At 42.9% G+C, this 23,220-nt stretch overlaps 3 protein-coding genes across 4 annotated transcripts; 1 reads left to right on the top strand and 2 right to left on the bottom strand.

The window, feature by feature from the left end:
* Positions 1-1,059: 1,059 nt before the first annotated feature.
* On the bottom strand, positions 1,060-6,668 carry jam2b (junctional adhesion molecule 2b). Of its 2 annotated transcripts, none has more exons than XM_086123807.1 (10): positions 6,495-6,668; positions 4,703-4,768; positions 4,266-4,376; positions 4,037-4,186; positions 3,281-3,462; positions 3,037-3,145; positions 2,830-2,937; positions 2,320-2,338; positions 2,205-2,259; positions 1,060-2,110 (listed from the first exon to the last, which is right to left on the bottom strand). In XM_086123807.1, exons 1-10 carry the CDS (start codon positions 6,538-6,540, stop codon positions 2,072-2,074), a joined length of 885 nt encoding a protein of 294 aa, XP_085979933.1. In that variant the 5' UTR covers positions 6,541-6,668; the 3' UTR covers positions 1,060-2,071. The 2 variants fall into 2 exon arrangements, with proteins under 2 accessions (XP_085979933.1, XP_085979934.1); XM_086123808.1 differs by having other exon boundaries at positions 2,205-2,247; positions 6,495-6,667.
* Positions 6,669-12,450: 5,782 nt separating this feature from the next.
* On the top strand, positions 12,451-15,495 carry LOC147198244 (methyltransferase-like protein 21E). The gene is made up of 4 exons (XM_086124099.1): positions 12,451-12,578; positions 12,668-12,813; positions 12,996-13,113; positions 15,098-15,495. The coding sequence occupies exons 1-4, from the start codon at positions 12,470-12,472 to the stop codon at positions 15,493-15,495; spliced, it is 771 nt and encodes a 256-aa protein (XP_085980225.1). The 5' UTR covers positions 12,451-12,469.
* Positions 15,496-16,049: 554 nt separating this feature from the next.
* On the bottom strand, positions 16,050-22,619 carry grk1a (G protein-coupled receptor kinase 1 a). The gene is made up of 7 exons (XM_086123868.1): positions 21,765-22,619; positions 20,958-21,085; positions 19,943-20,100; positions 19,779-19,862; positions 18,159-18,283; positions 17,716-17,917; positions 16,050-16,767 (listed from the first exon to the last, which is right to left on the bottom strand). Exons 1-7 carry the CDS (start codon positions 22,461-22,463, stop codon positions 16,478-16,480), a joined length of 1,686 nt encoding a protein of 561 aa, XP_085979994.1. The 5' UTR covers positions 22,464-22,619; the 3' UTR covers positions 16,050-16,477.
* Positions 22,620-23,220: the final 601 nt, after the last annotated feature.

Here is a 23,220-nt window from a genome sequence, read left to right as displayed (position 1 = left end):
TCTGATATCCTGGCAGCAATCGATGAAAGATACAGAAGTAGCTCTCATTCTTTCTATGTTTTTAGTTTTTACAGCAGTCAGGTTATTTATTTAGCCGCTTCGGGTCAGAACATCTCATTCACAATAGCTTTGCAGGCGGGAAGTATTACCGGTAATTGCTCTGCCGCTGGGACTTTTTGGATTTCGCCACACGTTCAGCGACATGGTAACTCGCTGTTTTTCTCATCCAAGTTGCTTGTTTCTCCGTGTATTCACGCAGGCGAACAAAATACTCCACGTTTTTGTTTCAAAGTGAAGGGTGTTTTGTTTGGAGATGCAGCTGCAACTTACTGCAACCGTAGGGCTGTTGGAGAGCTTTTCACCACATACCAAGCACTACGGAATCGGTGCCGTAGCATCTCCGGTAAAAGTAAATCCAAATGAACGAAAGCTTTCCTTGTATTGCCTCGCACCAGAAACTTCGCTTGTCTCGCAGCACAAGGCAATAAGCGAGCTGCTGCTGCTACCTACCGGTATGGAAGAGTACTACATGATTACTCTGACCGGCGATAGACCCCACAGGCATACATATTGGATAATTTCCCACGGCACACCTGACAATATCTCGCGGCACACCAGTGTACTGTTTGGTTTATTAATGACACAAGTCATGATGACGCTTGACTGATGCTTTAAAAGCATGAAAGGCAACTGAGAGTAACGGTGGCAAGCCGCACCTTGCCTCTTGGGTTATACCATTTTAACTAGACCGGGGGGGAGATAGTGGACAAACATGTACCGCGGCACAGGATTTGAAAAACACTGAACTAGACGGCGCTGATTATGTTAGCAAAATCAATATATAAGTTGAATATAGGTGCCTGTTTCCCCCAATTTGAACACCCTTGGCAGTGGGTGCTCTTTTTTTCAACTGCCAAAATTGTTTGACAGCGTGAGCGTGTGTTCGCGCGTGCTCCTTTTTTCAACTGCCAAAATTGTTTGACAGCGTGAGCGTGTGTTCGCGCGCGTGTGTGTGCGTGTGTGTGTGTGTGTAACAGAGAAACAACACTACAACAGGCATTTGCATGTCAAAACTTTTAATTGACTACAATAAAAAGGATACAAATCATAAAGGGGAGACATTAAAATCAAATGCAGGATGATGAACTAATGTTCGTACAGTTCATGCAAAAATGAATGAAGGCACTTTCAGTTCATGAGGCCAACAAATATTCAGTGCACCGTTTCTCTCTTGTGGTCATATGGCAGTACTACAACACGCATCTCACTGCGATGTACTCGTGAAAAAAGCTCGTTTTTTTTGCACTACGCAGCAAATACAGATGTAAACCTTCAAAACTCCATTTTGAAACGATAACACTTTTAATATAGGAATTTAGTTGACTTCATTTAATTACTTAATTAATGTCTGTATTTCGTGTGTATTGCATTCATTCATGCTTTTAAGCCAAACAATCTCCAAAGTCATTTTGAAATGAGGCTTGAATTTAAAAAAAAAAACATGCACAACCTCCATTTTTTTTCCTACAAATGCAGATGTGAGATTTGTGAAAATATAAACGTCGAACTGTATACAAAGATCCTTCAGTGTTTGCAGACACCCGTTCATTTGTTTCTTAAATCACACGCAAACAAAAGTGAAAGAGAGTAACATTTACACACAAACATATACAATGTTGTAAAACGAAGAATATGAACATAGTAACAAGAAAAATAAAGGTTCTGTGTGTGGAAAAATAGATCAAATGCAATCGGAATCTTTGCTAGTTTGTCAGAATAAGTGAGCGGGCATGAGTGTAATACTGGCACCTTTACAGGAATAGCAAATAATCAAACCTTCTTCATAAAAACTTTTGAACCCTGTGTTACTTTATAGACATGGCAAATATTGCCCTTGAGCCACATTTGTGTCTGCGCGGGGGGGGGGGGGGGGGGGGGTTCCAGCAAGGATTAGGACAAAAGTCTGCTTTAGGTTTTGGTCTTTGAGAAAATACCAGCGTGGGCTAAACAGTCCAGTGCATTGAAGAATAACATGTTGAATTCTGGATTGGTTTGACCCTCATTGCACAAATCAGATCATGAAGGACTGAGTTGGTTTGTAGGTCTTGATCTGGGGAGAACGCAAAGAAAAACAAATACTTTCTTTGAATTAGCCAGGGCCTTCGGTCATCAGTGAGACATAAACGGCAACACAAACAACTCACATTGTGAATGGGTGGAGGAGGAGGAGGGTTGTACGACTTGGCGCTGCAAGACAAACTGCACAAGTTGCTTAAATGTCCAAAAATGGTTGGGCAAAACAAAAGACGAGCAACTCACCTTTTTGTTTTCTTCTCTTCTGGTTGGAGGGAGAAAAATGAGAAATGGTCAGCCATTCGCATTGTCAAAATCGTGCAAGACATTTATGAGAGTAGACAGATTCCTCGCTCACAGGATAAATGCTCCCATTGTCATTTTTTAAAATAAAACCCCTCATGTACGCTCTGTAAATCTCACAGAATTTGTATGTGTCTAGGTTTCACAGTATGACCCTCGACAGCTATAATATGTACCACCTATTGATTGTTATGCTTCCAATTGGTGTATACTACATCACTCTAAAAACATTTGAGTCAAATATAACCCAACTTGGGTCAAAAATGGACCGATCCACTACTTGGGTCAATTGGACTCAACTACCCAGGGGTTGTTTTTTTTTGCACACAAAAAAAAATGCAGAATTTTATATAAAACAACCTTGAAAATTTGGACTTCTGATTGTGTTTTGCGCATGTTTCTCACTCTTAGTTTTCAAAGTGCATATGGCAGCGACGGTAAGACATTACTCACTCTTGCAGCATCCTTGACGTCGGCATACACACACACAGATGCAGCAGAGGAGCGTGAGAACCACAAAACCTGAAGCGCCAGCGATCAAAATGGCGGTATCCACTGGATCTGTATCCCCGCAAAAAAATAAAAAATAAATAAAATCTCTCGTCAGTACACACGTAAAGCACAGAAGAGTAAGTGCACGAGTGGGAAAACTCAACTTACAGTCAATAACTTTTAGTTGTTGTGCCACGCAGCTTTTGGGTGCCCCCACACTGTTGGAGGACTCGCAGCGATACATCCCAGAATCCACTTTGGAAACACTTGTAAACTTCTGCTCCGGGCAAAGAGTGAAAGAGAGAGGAAGAGCAACAGCTGCACATGTGTCCCTTCGCGGGTCCATACGAATGCACAAGTGTGTGCTTTGTGCTCGGCGCGCCATGTGTCACACAGCGGGGAGCTCACTCACCAGGGTGCCTCTGCGCGTGTCCATGCGGTACGGCGTGTTGGACGAGACCTTCAGGGCCCTGTTATCTTTGTACCAGCTGTACATCGCCGGGGGCACGCTCTGCTTGTCTTTGCACAGGAGCTCTAGGTCGGAGCCCACAAACACCGAGTGGGGCACTTCGCAAGACGGGATATGAGGCGGCACTGAGGATACACACAACAGCAGCGTTTGCAGAATACCTAAATTACATCTCCATAACATCTAAAAAGACAAATTAGTTGAAATTACATTGTGACACAATTCTATTAAAACATTCTGGCCCACATCTCGTACGTAGATTGGATTTTCAGCAAACCACCGCAATCGAGGAAAACCAACCAATCAGACACAGAAGGTGTGACCGATGAGGCGGCAATCATTTGCTGTGCACTCACAGACACATTTGCAGCGAGCACGGTCCGCTGACCTGTTACCTTTGGCTTCAGGAACAATGCTGAAACTATAGCGGAATAGCTACACCAGACAAGTTTAAAAAAAAAAAAAAAGCGAACACAAGCACAGTGAGGGGACCACGGGCAACTTGCAGCTGTGGTTCTCACCTGTTCTTGTGGTTGTTGTTTGTAAAAATCGTAACCCTCATGTCGAGAGACATTTCTAATTTGTTTTGGCATCCAAAATAAAACTGCAGCCAAAATAATAATTAGCTGCAGTACAAACTCTAACCCAAATATTCCGTTAAATGAATCCCCTGAATTATTATTATTTTTTTTTTCATACCGTGTACATCGAGGGTGACGGTGGCCTCTCCGAAACTGACGTGGTCATCGCCGGCGGTCACCTCACAACGATACTCCCCGGAGTCTTTTTGTGTCACCGAGTGGATGGTCAGAGTGGCTCCCTCCATTTTGGCCCGGCCTGCATACGAGCCTGCGGTGATGGGAAATCAGCGAAGAAAGAAATTTGCTGTTTCAAACACGGGAAAACGGAGCGAGAAGTCGTCACCCACTGGTAAATTTGTGATTGAAGTAGACAAAGGTCACGGCTTTTTCTTTCTTCTTCCACTCAATTCGAGGATTCTGGTCCTTCTCAGTGCGGAAGTCGCAGGACAGAACAGCATCTGGAAGGTCAGGACACGCTTAAGTAGGATGATGATGTCATGTGCAATATGACACGGCTGCATTTGTTATTTCTATGTGGTGCATCGGCATACGATTGACTGATTAGCCCCTTTTACACTGCCTGTTTTGCCGGAATTTTAAATTTTTTTTTTTTTTTGCGCAGTCGACCAACTATTTCTTACATCGCACCAAACGTTGGCGTTGACACGTCTCAATTCGGGTTGCAATGCTGCTGAGCGAAATCACGCAAGGTTGCAGCAAGAAGGCTCCTCTGTTTGTTTCATTCAGATTCACACACAGCAAAGTGGAGATGATGTGCTCTTACCTGTGTGTTCATGGACCTCCACTTTGGTTTTTGGAGAGCTCACCGTCACTGACATACTGAGCGGACCTGCGAGAAGCAAAACGAACGATGAACTTAACATTGACAGTTGAGATTTTGATAGCGTGTGCCCTCACGAGGGCTGATGATACATGTGCTGTAGCCTATCCCAGCTGACTTTGAGCGAGGCTTCGGGTACACCCTGGATTGGTTCACCAAAACAACTATTCAGACGCAGGATTTTGACGGCGCTAAAGATCATCTTTTTGGAACGTGAGAGGAAGCAGGAGAAAACTCACACTCGCACGAGCTTACTCTATAGAAGAAGATTTGAACCCAGGACTTCAGAACTGTTAGCCAGACACGCTAACCATGAGGATAGCTTGCTGCCCGTGTTGCTTTGTAATGTTTAAAAAATATATATCAACTGTTGAAAACTCTTTTTTTCTTTAATATATTTTAAATGCCACGGAAGAATAATTTCTTGAATGTTCTGAATTCCTGTTTCCACTGCTTGACTTCAAGAGAGTGGCTGCCTTTACAGCAGCTCCAATACTTTTTGTTCTTCAAGCCAATATTGAACTGAAAACTGTCCAAATATGCCCAAAACAGTAACTGGACCATTTTCAAAAGGTTGGTATGTGCAACATCAATCCCTCTCGTGTTATATAGTTTGATTGTCTTTTTGTAGCTTTTTTTTAATCACAAAAGATTGCCAAATAAACAACAATTGTTAATAAACAGTAACATTTTAATCAATACAATTGGATCCGATTATTCCATTAACCGATGTAATATTCGATAGAAGAATCGACTCCAAAGCATTCAATTGAAATCCCTGAAATATTTATAGCCTAATATGATTTCTTTCTTTGATATTTCCGCATCTCAACCCAAATACACAATTTGTGAGTGGATTGTCACTGTGTGTGCGCGTGTGTGCGTGTGGTGCTTGCTGGTACCAGGAGAGCTGCTGTTTTGGAATGTAAAAGTGATGGACGACTTTCAGACGGGGTGGATTCAAGGCAATACTGATAACGTCCTTCTCAAGCGTTCGTTCACACACAAAAATCCAGAGAGAAAAAAAAAAGAATGAAGTCGATTTAAAGTATTTGAGCACAACTGTACGGTACACTTGCATCGTTTTAACAAGAGCCAATGCAAGACCTGCTTCAGAAAAGTAGGATTTTAACTGCATGGCTAATTATGGATGTGAAGTAATCACATTAAACCGACCCAACTTCAAAAGGGAATTCACTGATGATAAATCGCGGTCAACGGGGGAATAATCTGCATGATAAAGACCACGTGACCACCTCTCATCAACCTTGCGCATCACCGCTTCAAACAGCATCAGAGACCCGGTTCAGTGTAAACACAACCGCTCCTTGCCTCTCAAGACCCTTCACGACTATTTTACAAACGTGAAATTGACGACAAAAAAAAAAAAAACTGTACAACAAGAAAATAAAACATGACCTCAGACTAACTGTCATCGAAAAGTCCAAAACTGTTTAACTGTTTAAAGACACGATGGAAGTTTACAAAACATAATCATCGCCATAGCTACATTTTATTTAACTTGTATTTTACTTGATATTCTTTATAGTCGATATAAATACCACAAACATTATTGTCACTCAATTTCAAAGTTACCTGACCAAACGCTGTGGACAGCATGCACGTACAGCTTTTTTTTTTTTTCACATGCAACCGATCAGCAAACTATTTGGACGTTCACACAACATGAACAGAGAACAACATGCAAAAAAAACGCCACTTTTTGAGCACTCACAGTGTATGCAGAGTAGTAAAAGAAAGAATATCATCATCGTCGTCATCGTCGTCTGTCGCTAAGCGTGAGTTCGCTCGTGCGCGCTCTTGCGCTTGCAAGCGTGTGAGCCTTCTTAAATTTCACTACACACACAAACAAGAGGGGGCAAAAAAAAAAAAAAAGGCGCGAGCGCGGGCTGTGGAGCAGATGACGACACGTGACCGTGACGACACTTTGTTTGTCTTCATCATCATCATCATCACCACTATCACCTTCATCTTCACCATCGTCATCGCCGTCATCATCATAAGTGGTAGGGGTGGTATTAGTTGTCGTAGCTAGTACAGTGCTGTGTAATATTTTACTCTGATTTTTGTGTGTGTGGGGTGGGGGGTTGCATGCTTTATCGCATACAAAGGTTTCAATTCATCAAACCAAATTTAATATTACACGGAGGAATATTAAGGAAATTCAAAATGCAGTTTCTAAATGACAATTCAATTTATCAAGGCACACACACAAAAAAAATCCAAACCTTTCTGACCCTCCGTGAAAAATTACTACCCCTTGTTAAATCGCAAAGCAAAAGTTTTGGGAAAGCTAAGTTCAATTTCCCAGGCAGCATTCTAGTACCACATTTGTTGAATCAATAGATCAAGTAAATAGAATCCGGCACACAAAGTGAAGTAAGCTACAAGATCTCAAGAAACAAACGCACCATGTCACGATCTGAAGAAATTCAAGAAATTGGGGAAAAAAGTTCTTGAAATCTATCAGTCTGGAAAAGGTTACAAAGACACTTGCAAGACTCTGGGACTTCAGTAAACCACTGTAAGAGCCATTATCCACAAATGGAAAAAACAAACTGTTTCCAGTGGTAGTCGACCAGCTAAAATTACTCCAAGAGTGCAATGACGAATCATCCAGGAGTTTGCAGAAGAACTTAGAACAATACCACAAAATCTCCAGACCTCGCTGACCATAGTTCAGGTCAGTGTTCAAGCATAAGTAAAACACTGGCCAAAAATGGCAGCGATTGGAGAGTTCCCAGGTGAAAACCACTGTTGTCCAAAAAGAACACAAAGGCTTGTCTCACGTTTGCCAAAAGATATCTTGATTATCCTCAAGACTTTTGGAGAAACATTATGTGGACTCACGAATCCAAAATTGAACTTTTTGGAAGTTGTGTGGCTCGTTACATCTGGGGTAAAAATCGCACAGCATTTGATAAAAAGAACATCATGTCAACAGTGAAGCATGGTGGTAGCAACGTGATGGTCTGTGGACCAGGACAACTTCCTATGATTGATGGGACAATGAATTCTGCTGCCTACCAGAAAGTCCTGAAGAAAAACATCTGACAATCAGGTTGCGCCCTCAAACTCAAGCGCGCTTGGATCATGCAGAGGGTCAACAATCCAAACACATCAGCAAGTCCACTGAATGGCTAAAAAAAAAAAATAATAATAATAATAATAATTACGGTTTTGGAGTGGCCAAGCAGCTGGACATTAGGATTCAAAATAACAAGACACTATGTGTAAAATGTAGTAATATGTGATATTTATGGACAATACAGTATACATTTGTATAAAATTAAAAAAAATACTAATTGTAGTACTGTATTCAAAAAGAGTAGCATATTAAACATAATGGGGGATTTGTGATGCAATGGAAGTCATAAATCATTATTTTAAGACTGAAACCTTCCTTTTTAAGGCAAAAAGTTGCACTTACAGGGATAACAAGAAACATTTACAAGGAAAAAAGATCACATTTTTATGAGAGCAATTTGTAATTTTACATTAAAATGTCATGATTTTATGAGTGGCAATTTTGCATGAAAATGTCTTAGTTTTGTAAAAATAAAGTTGAAATTGTTTTGGTGATAATGTGGCAATTTTACGAGAAAAACTAAGTAAAGTTGTAATTTGAAGAAAAGAAATGTGTTATTTTACAAGAAATAAGTCTCAGATTTATAACAGTCAAATCGTAATTTTATGACAGCTCATTTGGAATTTTATCAGAATAAAGACAACGTTTTATGTCAGTCAAGTTGCAATTATCTGAACGTTACCAAAAAAAAAAAAAGAGAGCTGAAAATTCCAGTTACACTCAAAGTTGCGGTACTTCTCAGAGGAAAACAATACAAGGATAGATAGCTGGACGGACGGATGGACAGACAGAAGGACAGACAGACAAATAGCTCGCTAGCTAGATAGCCTGTCCGCCTGTCCAGTATGTCTGCATGCGAAAATGAAATGGGAGGTGGGCCAGCTGGTCATGCTGGGGGCCTGCTGGTGTCATCGCCATGTTTTGGTGCAGCAGAAGAAACAGAGAAGAAGAAGCAGCTGCTGCTCAAGCTCCAACCGTGTCCTTGCGGATTGGGTTTCCCCTCCTGCGTGGCCCACACAAGCGCCCATTGTCGCGTGCGCTGCTTGCCTGTGCCACATGCTTACATTTGGGGCCATATGCGCGCACACAAAAAGACGGGGGCTACAAACGCACCAAATCTTCACCGCCGCACCTGTTTACTCGGTCAGCTGTCGTCCTGTGACACGCGCACACACACACACACACACACACACACACACATGACCCTTTGCACAGGCGTGTAGTCCATCCTCACATAATAAATCCCATTGGAAGCGAATCATCAGGCCACCACATTAGGTACAGCTGCAAAATTAAATGACTTCCATAACTAGGGTGGAGAAGCGTTCCTAATATTTTGGTTGCCTTATTTAGCTACATGAGAAGGGGGTAAAAGTATCATGCAATAAAAGTACCAAACGCAAGTATGCTGTTTGAGTGAGTGGTGGTGGGGCAGGACCAGCAAGGCCTCAACTTTAAAAAAAAAAAAGAAAATGCTGTAATGTTTCTTTAAGCACAATCCATAATGTTGAGCTCCACAAAAACAAAGTGATATCATCCTCAAATATTCAACCAAACATTTTTTTGTCACACCGCATGAATTGAATGGCTATTTTGCTGCTCCTCTCGGCCACCTGGGGTCACTACAAAATAACCAAACGGATATACTTTTAAATGAGACCTCTCAACTCCTCTCAGATCATCAGTAAAGCCCCAATGTTGGTCATTCATCACTACTAATGTAACATCCAAACATCACTAAACGATCATTTGCACGGTATTGGGGGAAGGTTGGTAATGTAGCGATATCCAAACATAACTAAACAATAATTAGCACGGTATTGGGGGAAGGTTGGTGATATAAACAAGCTGACATTACTCACGATATCGTCAAGAAAAAGCTCATGTTATGGGGGGGGGGGGGGGCAGAGTAACAGCAGTGACAAAGAAATAGTCTTGGCTCGTCACTTTATTGTCATGCGTTGTTTTTGGCTCAACAGTGCAAAGTATCCTGGTCTATGTCGTTCACAATGCTGTGTTTGGATGAAGTTTTAAAACAAAGAAACTGGGGAGTTCAAAGTGTTTGTTACACTTGTGTCACAGTTGGCGCTTATCGTCTGCTTTTAAAACACTCAAACATGATGTCAGAATTTTTGTTCGTTTTGCCACATGGTGTGACATGTCTGCATTACTGTATTGCATATTCATTCTATACATTTTTGTTATGGAATTTTTTTTATTTTTTTTGTCTTACAAAGCAAAGAGGAGCCCAGGTTGGACACGTGAATGCAGCAGAGTGCATTTAGGTGACAACTGGTGCAATGCCTGTCTGTGTCCACGTGGTGGCACTACGTTCCTAGTTTGGCAGCTAATGGAGCACAAACTATTCCAAGATGCTCCCGGCCCCCCTCCGCCCCGTAATTTATCTGAGAAAGGCTCCAACACAGCCACGACCCTATTGAGGATAAGCCAGATGGATGGATGTGTCAAGCACCAAAGTTTGCCCACCCCTGGTGACTAGCATGATTCCACTGTGCGGTGAACTGTATGCAGGACTTATGACGAACATATTTATAGAATCATGTATTGTTGGTTCGTCACAAATAAGCAATTAAAACAGCGTGACTTTTTTTGTGGCAGTAAATCAGTCATCGTGCAGCAGCAGACAACTGAAATAGAGCCCCCCTGTAATTCCGCAGAGGAGGAGAGCTGCTAATGCCCTGACTGGTTATTACACATGCCTTTTCCATGACTGTGACAAAGTGAAACTCACTGATGATACCAATGCTTGCCATCTGTCATATTAGGACATTTTATGTTGTCAGATGAGATCTATGTGTGTGTGTGTGTGTAGCACGCACAGCCTATCAGGCTTACGAACCATCATCACAGTTTGTGTGTTTTGCTTTCCAGGCCTGTGCACAAAGCTTAAAGCTTTGATGGCGCACCACTAATTCGCGGGCTTCATTCAAATGTCTTCCTGGTGAACACAACACAGCTGCCAGCGCCGTTCACAGTCGCACAGCTTTAGAAACACCTGCACAAACTAATATGTGCGTCAGCAATATATATCATGTTTGTATTTCTAATAGCCATCTGTTTTACAAGTGCAAAGGCATATTTTTTTCTGACAGTCAGTGAAAGAAATTATAGTGTGAAGTGAGCACATTTAATTATTTATCAACAATATAAAATATCTATTTTATTTGCCATACGGTGCCATGATATTTTTATCCATCCATCCATCCATTTTCCAGTGCGCTTTATCCTCACAAGGGTCGCGGGTGGTGCTGGAGCCTATCCCAGTCGTCTTTGGGCAGTAGGTGGGGGGACACCCTGAACCAGTTGCCAGGTAATCGCAGGGCACACGGGGACGAACAACCATCCGCGCTCACATTCACATCTAGGGACAATTTAGAGTGTACCATTAACCTGCCACGCATGTTTTTGGAATGTGGAAGGAAACTGGAGTACCCGGATAAAACCCACACAGGCACGGGGTGAGCATGCAAACTCCACACAGGAAGGCTGAGCCGGAATCGAACCCTGCACCACTGCACAGTGAGGCCAACGCACTAACCAATGGACCCACCGGGCCGCCCGATTTTTTTTATTCTTCTCAAAAAATTAGGTAATACTATATTATGAAGCTGCCAATTAAATATTTGTTTCCACGATCCATATATTGGGAGAAAAAAAAAATCATGATGCAAGAATACGGGATATCAGCCAAGAGTAAAGTATATAAACATATTTAAATGATGTAAAAAAGTATATATAAAATACTACTACTACTACTGTATTACTACTACTAATAATAATAATAATGATAATAATAATAATTGTTGTTATTATTATAATTCAGGTTAATAGGAAATCTAAAGCATGTAATGTTGACGATGACGATGAAGATGATGCTGAGGCATCCTCTCTCCCCGGCAGAGGTTAGAGGCGTGTCCCATGGTGCTGCCTCAGTCTATAAACACGAGAGCAAGGGCGAGAGGCGCAGAAAGAGTCAAAAACGAGGAGGAAGGTTCTGGTCAACTGCTTCACAAAAGGTATGTTTCATTTTACATATGATGCACACGATGGGATGCATTTCAAGGGGAATCACGCGAATGAGTGAGATGATGTTTTATATGGGGTATTAATTGTTTTGCAAAGACAGTAACTGCAGTCAGCGCTCACGCTGTAAATAAATACATGGATGTGGAGGGCTTAAAGCAGCTGTGTTTGTCGGGGGCAGTCCATTGGCGACCACAGGGACTATCACACTAAGTCCAGTTCATTCCAAAACCGTCGAGGCTTTTCGTGAGCTTATACTCAAAGCATACATCATCAATCTGGGAATCGGCACCGAAAACAAACGGGAGGATGAACAGTATCAGTTTTCTACATGCAAATGGACATTCAAAAATTTCACATTATTACACTGCCAAAACGGCAGTGGGAGTCCAGGTGTATGTTCTAATATTTCAATTTTAAAGTTGTAAAATTAACCTAAAAATCTGTTTGAATATTGGGAAAAAAGCATTGTGAAGTTTCATTGTGTTGCATGCACGGTATCTCAACTGGACGCACCTCAGTGATGGAGTTGCGCCTTTGCAGTTTCCCAGTTTTCCATGGAGGGAGTTTCCTCAATTAGTTCGACAGTCCTTCGAAAGCAACCTGAGAAGGAGAACGCGGCAGGTGATGGGATCCACAATGAAAGGATGAGAGGCACCGATGACGGTATACGTCCGGTATGCATTTCTATATAAGCTCAATTATCATGTTCACTTTTGGCTCTTGTTGGTGTGTGTGTGTGTGTGTGTCATCAGACTGTCAAGTGACAGCGGTGGAGAAGCGGCATGTCTGGGAGTCAAGCGTTTATGATGCAATGCAAAAAGAAGCCTTCTATTTCGTGGGTCATCGCATCTGCATCCGGGAGTCCACGGATAGCTTTGGCGCGCTCGTCTGGCCTGGAGTAAGTTGGTTTTGAAAATTCGAGGAGGGGTTAAAATTTATAATGTATCGCTATACTTTCAATGCATTCATACTCAGCGTCACCTATACGCAGATTTTCACTATTTGCAGGCCGGCCCGGTCCCTATTCCCCACAAATAGTGGGGATCCATTGTATTTTTAAGTGTGTTGCTTTTCATGCAGGCACTAGCGTTGTGCCACTACCTGGAGAACAATCAGCAACAGGTCAACCTGATGGACAAAGCGGTGCTGGAGATTGGAGCAGGCACCGGTTTGCTGTCAGTAGTGGTGAGCTTGCTTGGTAAGATCTGACCCTCAGAAGCCTCTGCACCTTAAGCGTTTCTTTCAAATTAAGATAAGATAAGATAAGATATCCTTTATTTGTCCTGCAATGGGGAAATTACAATCAGAATTCAGAAAGGAAAAACGCTGGGTAGGGAGAGGGAAAAAAACCACGCTCGAACTATCCTCTTCCGAGGATAATTTAAGTCCAGGATAAAAAAGACCCTAGCACATGAATAAGCATTAGACAGTTACAACAAGTCACAAGACATAACATGTATAAGGGGGGGATGAATGGGAAGGGGGGGAGGGCGGGTAGGGTAGGGTAACCGTGACCCGGCCCAAATGACCAGCTGCACGGATTCACACTAGCGCTCTGCATGTCGAACCACGTCACAAGGGAAAAAGAATCGGAGCGATGAAGACGGTGATAACAAGGATGTGTATGCGCGTGTGGTTGTCCAGTTATGTATGTGTATGCGTGTGCAGGTGCAGGCGGACGCTTCTGCTCTGCTCCCTGCCCCCCCCACCTTTTTTTTTTCCCTGCTCGCCACTTAGTCTTCTTGTGCTGTCTTTTTGTCCAACTTTTTTCCCTAGCCTCCTACCGTGTTTTCATCCGAAGAGCTAACCATGGAATTAGTTGGCTGGTCTCTCGATGTAATTGACAAAAAAATTTCGACGAAAAGAGCGGGCAGTGGGGAGCCTGCTTGCCCTCCGGGGACACTTGCTGCCGGATACGCCCTGGATCCATGGAGGAAGTGGAGACCGGTGTGCCTGACAGTACTGTCCGTGGAGGATGTGGAAGACATCTACATTATTGGCCTTTTGATAACAGGTATGCTGCTGTTTGGTGTTGGCAGCTTGCTGTTCTATCGCAAGATTCAACCGACGGGAGCGGCTCTATTGGAAGTGAAGAAGCTGCCGGTCACTCTGGATGGCTTGGCGCGAATGTCCAACACTCAGACTCAAGCGGTGACTGAGCTCAATCGCAATATTGTTGTGATTTTTGGAGCGACTCCGCGCGATCGATAATACCATGGAGACGTTGGAATCCACGCTGCGGAAAGAATTTCTGGATCAGACTGATCGGCGCCACTGAGGAGATACAGACCAAGGACTCAAGGCTGTCTGGAATTGTTGGCGGCCGTCTCTCCAAAACAAACAACGCTATCTGGCCTTTCCCCTGGATGGAAATACGCACGGAGTCTAGGGCCCCCCACCGCCCCCTCCTTCTCGGCCATGGACTGATAAGCCGGGACTGTCTTCACGATGAGCAGACCTCGACGATACAGCTATGACCTGCACACGCATACACATACATAACTGGACGACCACACGCGGATACACATCCTTGTTATCACCGTCTTCATCGCTCCGATTCTTTTTCCCCCGTGACGTGGTTTGACATGCAGAGCGCTCGTGTGAATCCGTGGAGCTGGTCATTTCGGCCGCGTCACGGTTACCCCTCTCAACCCCCCCCCCCCCTTCCCATTCATCCTCCCCCTTATTACATGTTATGTCTTGTGACTTGTTGTAACTGTCATATGCTTATTTATGTGCTAGGGTCTTTTTTTTTATCCTCGACTTAAATTATCCTCGGAAGAGGATAGTTCGAGCGTGGGTTTTTTTTCCCTCTCCCTACCCAGCGTTTTTTCCTTTCTGAATTATGATTGTAATTTCCCCATTGCGGGACAAATAAAAGATATCTTATCTTATCTTATCTTAAAAACTCATCAAGTTGTAAGTCAATGTTCGAACAAAAACAAAATCCTAATATCAATCAAAAGTTGTAATGTTGCGGGAGCAGTGTTAGTGTTCGATTAAATTGAATGTATAAATATTCATAAAATCATAATACTGTACTACCACTCAAAAAGTTGTAAGGTCACAAAAATAAAGTAGTAAATGGTCGGTATTGCTATCGAAGATGAAAAAAGAAAAGACATTTAACCGTAATCATAAGAACACGTTTTTCACTATCTCGTTTTGCTTCTCTGATCAAGGTGCTTGGGTGACAGCGACGGATCTTCCCGACATTTTACCAAATCTGTCTTTCAACTTGATTCGGAACACCGAGGGTCGTTCACGACACACGCCGCAAGTTACGACCCTCACCTGGGGTCGCCACCACCCACGAGACTTCCCCCAGTCGACCCGCCGCTACGACTACGTGCTAGCTGCAGACGTGGTTTATCCCCACGGAGACCTGGACGGGCTGCTGGACACAATGTGCCACTTCTGTCCGCCAGGGGGCGACAGCACCCTCCTGTGGGCCAACAAAGTTCGCTTCCAGTCCGACATGAGGTTCACCGAACGCTTCCAGAGAACTTTCCACGCCACGCTGCTTGCAGAGTTCCCGCAGCAGGAAGTGAGGATTTACAAGGCCACCGCCAAGGAGTGACAATCAGAAAGGAAATTTCGATATTTAAACGTGCTTTCGATTTACATTTAGTAAAATTAGTTCCACACTAAAAAAAAAAAATAAAAAATTTCAAAGTTATAAAAATGACAAGAATTAAGAATTGTCTCAAAAATCGTTATAACACTGTACCCTTATTGTATAAAACAAAAAAGAAGTATAAATCTGCCAAATAACTAATATTGTTCAAACTCCCAAAATGTTGATGAGAGCGCCACCTACTGAAGCGGAGGTAGATTGCACTTTATTCTAAAATTCATAAAGTTATAGAAATAGTCCGACTACTAAATGAAGTCAGAAAAGTACAAGAATTAAGTACGTAAGACTTAATGCTTCAAAAATTAGCTACAAGAATTATGTCGGAAGACTGCAAAAAATTAACAGTCACAAAGAAATGCAATCAGAATCCAGGAATATAAAAAAAATTCAAATCAATAAATAAAAAATTAAAATCCAGGAATAGTTTGAATATTCGATGTCCTCATATTAAAATAAGCGCAATTGTTTTGATTTTACATTCCAGAAAAAAAACCAAGTTCCACACATCAACTGCTAGATTTATTGAAACACAATTTGATAGAGTACATAATTACTTTTTTTTTTAAACCTGCCCAGAACATTTTCTCTACAAGGATATTTGCCTTACATTGTTCCTCACAAAAAAATGTAATTATGAATCTTACAGTACAGAACTATTCATCTGGTCCCTCGTCTTTGGATTGTCCATGACCAGCATTTTGTAGAGCAGAATACAGTAATTACTAAGAAACAAAAACAGTTGTCATAAATTTCAGGGAGCACAAGAAACAGACACACACAACGAGGACTTGATCAGCATATCACATTGACAGGCATTCCCGCTTGTCAATCCGCTTCGCTGTTGCTTACCGTCGTCTGCAGATCCCGCAAAAAAAAAATCAAGGGCAGTCCCTGTGCATTTCAGTCATCACTGTCGAGTGACCCGCTAGGACACGCAGCAGGTGGACGACTTGGGCTGCTCTAGTATGGACTCCCTGCGCAGGTCATTGGGGACTCCGCCCTCGGGGCCCCACACGTTGAGCTCGCCGTAAACACCCATTTCGATCATCTCCTCCTGCCAGGGGATCGGGATGTTGCCCGAGGAGAATTCGTCGAAAAAGCTCCGGTCCGGGTCCTCTAGCGTGATGCCCTTGACCGAGGAAAAGGCGCCCACGTCGTCTAGACTTTTGGCGTACACCACCCTGGGGTCCGGAATGAACGGCGGGGGAACGATGCCTTTGGAAGGGATTTGATTGATTTCATTTTGTACCCCTTTAGTTATTCATTCATACTCTGTATAATCCCTCAATTCAACTCAACAATGATGCGAAAGTTGAGCAATTGAGGAAACTCTGATTTTTGGACCATTTAAGTGCCATGTTATTTCATTCATACTCTGTATAATCCCTCAATTCAACTCAACGATGATGCGAAAGTTGAGCAATTGAGGAAACTCAGATTTTTGGACCATTTAAGTGTCATGTTAATTGACCGATTTTCATTCTGATGTAGAACATATGCATATTGACAGCAAATTCTAAATATAAAAAGACATTGCTAATTACAACGAAGTGACTGTTCAGTCAAAAACCTTCTGATTTGTGAATCATAACTATTTCATGGAATTTTTATAATAATAGATGAGTTCAATGTTTCTGCCATTGAAATTTCAAGATTATTATTGTGACTATGCACATCACATCACATACTTTCAATTTTAATCATTTCAAATGCAAAAAAATGTGTCTACACTAATGATATTATTTTAAGAATATAATAACGATAAAATACAAATAAATGAACACTACTGCATTTAAGTATTTCGAAATATGTAGATATATAAACTTGAATATGAATACCATTCATCAATTAATACAAAGGTAAGAATAGTATTAAAATTACATTTTTATACGCAAATGTGTCTATTTTTGAATTATAACACTACTTCTGTCACAAATTATTAAATATCAATATTCTAAATATTATAAAACTGTTGTGATCTGCCCAGGGTGTACCATACTTCTTCCCCAAGTTTAAACATATTATTGTGGTTAGTCTGAATTAAACTGAGCAGTCATATTTCCTGCCTCTTTTGTAGTTAAAGTAACTAAGATATTAGATCTGACTTTCGTGATATGAGTGTACACACCAAGTGGGAATCAAATCTTGAACTTGATTATGTACCTGCATTCAGCTTCCTCCAGTTGATGTCACGAAAAAAAGGGTGCGCTCGAATCTCGTCGCAGCAGCCGTTTTTCAAACCGATTCTCTTGTCGACTTCTCTCGCCAGCAGCCCGTTACATAGCGACTTGGCATTCTCGCTGAACTTGTCCGTGTAGATCACCTCCCGGGTTAGCATTCGCTCTTTCATCTCCTCGCGCTCGAGCTGAACAAAAGTCAAAGCAAAGACGTTAACCCGAGGGTCATGCGCTTTGATGTCAAAACAGGGGCAAGCAACTGTCTCTGTATGTTTGTTGCAGAATAACGAGAGACCGGACACCGGCGTGTTCGTTATGTGCCGTTGTATTCAACACTGCCGGCCGTACAAACAAGCGCACGCACTTCCCCGCGTGCTGCTGGGGCAAACCATTCTGAAAGAGGGGGGTTTCACTCCCCCTAACAGCAACCTTCTCTCCTCTGTTCCTGAAGGGGTTCTTGGCGGCGAGGAACTCAAACAAAGTCACACCCAGAGTGAAATAATCGACAGAAGTGTCGTATTTTTCTCCTTTCAGCATCTCCGGCGCCATGTAGCCTGCAAGACACAAAGTGGAACGATGACCCAAAATAAATCGTCGCAGGGGGAGGTTATTGAGTCACCGGCAACGAGTAGTAGGCTTCTATTAGAGGGGAGGCGTCTAATGTCCAATTTCAATATGTTCAGCCACTTAAAAATAGAGTAATTGATTCTTTTTATACTCCACGGTCAGCAAAGACTGTGATTTTTTCCCCCTAGGGCAAGTTTAACTGAGGTGTGGTGTTTATTTTACTAAACTGACATATTTGCACAACCTGATATTGCATGAGGCTTGCAGCCCCCCCGCCCCCTTCAGGGGAAACCAGGAATCTTCTATTTGAGGGGCAGCATTTTTTTCCAAGTGGTCACTCCACTCGGTTAATTGATGTACAGTGATCCCTCACTATATATCGCACTTTTTATCGTGGATTCACTACATTGTTGGAAAAAAAAGCAGCACGTCAATACCGATTAATTGTCTTATCATAAACACATCGGCTGCTGCGGGCATAGCTAGCCAGGAGCTAGCTGGAGACGAAAGGCGGCTACACCGTCTGTCAGAGTTTTTCTCGGACAAAGAAATAACTCGGCACACGGGGAAAATTGTCTTCATTAACGGCGGGAGGGATCTCTGAGGGCGAACGACGGTTGTTGCCCCGGTAATCACGCTCAGAGTTCCCTGCCCGCCAGTTTGAACTTTTATTGTTTGACAAATGCAAAATACAAGAAAAACACTGCCCCTGATATTTGCATACCACGCCCCCAGTCGGTAGTGATTGGTTACCTTGATTTAAGCTTTGAACCACGGGTACGTTGACGCCTTTCTGTCTGGTCTACAATGAATCAAGTTGCAGACGACAAATGTCGCCTGGGCGCGACAGGCATTCTCAAACCGACTTTTGATGTTCACCAATGCTTTGTTCCCGAATTATTTATTCCCACTTTGTGACCTAGTCTAGCCTTCTTCCCTCTGTTTGCCCCCTTGCTTTGACGTGATAATTGTGGACTTCAAAAGCCCTCCGCCCAGACGGCCAACGCCTTTGCGCACAGGCATTTCGGGGCCCGGATACGCACCCAAACGTCTAGAAGTGCCCAAATTAAATGAAACTTTAAACATGATACAATTTTACCCATAGATTTCTCTATCACCGTCAGAACGTAAAGTGAGAGTAACTCAAGTCTCTTCTGTCTTTCTCACAAGGCAATGCAGATGAATGTTAATTTCTGTATAAGGTTTTATAATTGAAGATTTAAATAAATAAGTGTACAGCTGTAGACTTTGTCTCAAATGTGTAAAGTATATATGCTGTTTACATATTTTAAACATGCTGGTGCCCACATACACTTACACAAAGATTCCGAGGGGCAATTCTGCTTGCCGATTTTCACATATCGCGGCAGCGTCACCATTAACCGCGATAAGTGAGGAAACACTGTACATTTATAAGCGTAAAGGGCTCTATTTGGGGAAAAATACGGAATTGTGATTCAAGATGGGATCCTCAAGAGTTACCTGGTGTTCCAGCATAGCCTTTGGTCATGGTTTTGCCTTCTTTCAACTCCACGGCGAGACCCAGGTCAGATATACGGACATTCCCTACCAACAGAGACATCGATCATTACAAACTTAAATGACAAAGAGAGGTGTTTACTGTCACGTCGATTCTTGAGCGTTACCGTCATTATCGAGGAGCACATTCTCGGGTTTGAGATCTCTGTAGATGATTCTCTTCTGATGCAGATGCTCCATACCTTGAATGATTTGAGCTATATAAAAACGGGCTCTTGGCTCATCAAAGCCTGGATTGTTTTCATCCACCAGATAGATGTGATACCTTCAAAGAAGAGAGGCAGCAGGCAACTTTTTCAGAGCCATATCCCAAAATGTGCTGCTTAGCGTAAATAGCCTGCAGTGTTTTTTTTTTTTGAGCGCCGTTTTGCCTCTCATCCGAGTAGGCTTCATCAATTCATCACACAAGGCACAAGTTGATTTATACAGTAGATAGTCGAGTCAAACCGGGACAACTTTTATGCGGTTACCTGATAAAAATGGGTCATCTACGACAATGCTTTTCTAGTTCATTTGGAGTCAGTCGTAAACAAGCTCATGATTTGATGGAATGGTGCAGGGAAAGCTGTCCGTTTTAATCACTTTAAGCATATATAGACCCGGATACGAGCACATACGGTTGAGCCTTAATTACTTTTCATTCGAGGCAGAAACGCTTCACATTTCCTTCCATTTTGTGATTTCATCACGTAAAACACAAGCTTAAATAAGTTTATCTTAAAAGCTGGGTGTGACGCGCTTATGGTCCAATTTTTTTTTAAGCAGTGTAATTTGAGCAGCTGCCTTGCAACAGGTGAGGTATTAAAGAAAATGAATCAAGAGCACTTCTGTACATCTAAACTGCATCTGCTTGACAGTTAAACTATCAGCACAACCTTCTAAGTTTTATGAAAAAAAAGAAAAAGACAGATGCAATAGACAGTATTGCCTTTGCAAAGGCTAGCTTCCTCTTGGAACATATTTGCATGACAATTTAACATCTCATGATTTGAATGAACATTGTGGCACATATGGCCAGGAAAAAGTGAAACAGTTGGCGAGCATACCAATAGAAAAGGCATTTACTCAAAGGTGATAGCGGGCCCATGGCATCATTTGTGCATTTTGAGAAAATGAAATTACTTGAGATCCCCTCCATTCATGATGGTCATGACCAGACACAGCTCCTCCTTTGTCTGGAAGGCGTAAGCCAGTGACACAATGAAGCGACTGTGGACCTTCTCCAGAATCCTCTTCTCCACCATCGCCCCCTAGGGGAGGAGGAGGGAGAAGCTGGATGAAAAGTACAATTTGCCAATGTGGATTTGAAAGCACTTGGTCATCAATTGGCCATAGACAAGGGCAATACATAACTGCGCCAAGCAGTTCCATGCAGAAAAGCTTTTCGGTAAAGCCCCGACTAATCACTCTATCCTTGTCTTAGGGCTTAATACCGTAGCCGACTGTAATGTAGGGACAAAGATGAGTAGCAGTAGCAACAAAAGCCACTACATATTCGTGCAGTGGAACTTAAAGAAGAGTTATAATACCGTGGTTTGCATTGATTAGCCATGCACCGAAAAATTAAATGCCAAGATGTATGCCATCGGTAAAGAGCAATTCACCAAACAGTACAGCCACTGCGGTTTGCTGTGGTGTCAAGACGCACCGCAAACATCACCTATACAGATGTCACGTCTGTCTTTGTCCAGGTTATTCATTGAACAGCGTGGTTATTTGGGTTTGCGGCGGTGCAGACATGCACTGCAAACGTCAGCGTTACAGACGCTATACCTGCAGAGGTATTGACAGAAGAGCTTGCATTTTCCTGATTGAGAATAGGAGAGGTGGCATCTGTAAAGCTGACATTTCCAAAAACGTCATTAAAAGAAGAGACAAAATTTTTAAAACGGGTCAAATTGAATTTTTAAAGAGAGCAGCACAACTTACCTCATAGCCTTTCCGTTTCTTCAGCCTCTTTTTGTTCAGTTTCTTACAGGCGTAAAGTTTCCCCGTGGCTTTCATCTGACACGCCGACACCTCGCCGAAGCCTCCTTTGCCGAGCACACGGAAGTCCAGGAACCAATCCGAGTCCATGGGCTGCATCTCTAGCCACTTCCACTGGAGGAACCTCTTCAAGTACATGCTCTCCAGGAAGAACACATAGGGCGCCTCCCGTAAGTAGTCCAGAGTAGTGGCCAAAGCGGCTGCAAACAAGTCATCGCCAACAGCCTCCTGGCCCTCTTTCACCTTGGCTATGGTGTTCTCAGAGAGGAACGGGCAGAAATGTTTGGCTGAGGCATCCATGTAGCGCTGGACAATCTTCGAGGCCTTCTTGGCACGATCCGAATCCTCCGCCAGGTCATAGTCCTCAATGTCCCGCCACAGGCGACATGCACCGTGGTACTCTGGGTTGGTTTCCAGGAATTCCCTAAAGAGACGTTTGCCGATGGGCTGTTCCACGCAGACGCCATCAAACCCCAAATCAAGCGTGTCCTTCAGGCCTTCGCACACTGTGATGTGAGGCAGCTTGAGGCGGGAGTGGTACTTCTTGTCTCGAGCCGCCGCCGGGTTGGAGCCATCGATGCTGCCACGGGCATTGATGTAAGCCGAATTTGCCACCACGGTGGTCAGTCCCCCAATATCCATGCTGGATTTTTAGGCCACGCAAAGAGAGTACATGGCAAGGCGGGTAGGTAGCAAAAGTAAGGAGAACTGGGAGAGAAATGGCGCCAGCATCTGAACCGGCGCTGTTGGCGGACGTGACAACTGTGCGCACATACACACACACACCTGAGTCAACACCTTTCGGTAATCCCCTAACACCCCGATGCCCCAGACAATGAGTGCGAGCACGTACTAGAACAGAACGACACGGGCTGTAGGGGACACTTTCACAACAAGATTTTAAATTGAGCGTGTCCTAATTGTGATCCGAGATAAGACCAATGAGGGCTCCTACAAAAGGTATTGGAAAACAATAGCTTAAACTTTTAAATACAATATAAGATTGGGGGCGGCATTTGCTCGGCCTTTTAGCATGTGGCATCAGGACTGCAGGTTCTAAATTCTAAGATCCAAACCGTCAACTAGTGGTTTGTTGGCTGAATTGTGTCACAGCCATGTCAGATGCAGACCTAACATTTAACTACCTACCAGACCTAACTTAACAAAAGTTTGTGTGGTATCTTGGGCTTCAAGAATTTCAGATTTAAATAGTGAAAAATAAAATTTTAAAAATACAGAAAACCAGTGTTTTTTCGGCTGGACTTTGCATCACCACTACGACAGGTGCAGAAATACGGTCAAAATATATTATTGCTGACTTGTTTGAATCATAAAGTGCCAGATTGTGAATACTTGGTGTACAATATCATAGCATTAAGTTCACTTCGAATTTCAAATT

This window comes from Hippocampus guttulatus, chromosome 11, assembly GCF_054856545.1.
Source record: "Hippocampus guttulatus isolate MCC_2025c chromosome 11, RoL_Hgut_1.0, whole genome shotgun sequence".
NCBI classification, from domain to species: Eukaryota; Metazoa; Chordata; class Actinopteri; order Syngnathiformes; family Syngnathidae; genus Hippocampus; species Hippocampus guttulatus.
This window is presented reverse-complemented; position numbering and strand designations above follow the sequence as displayed.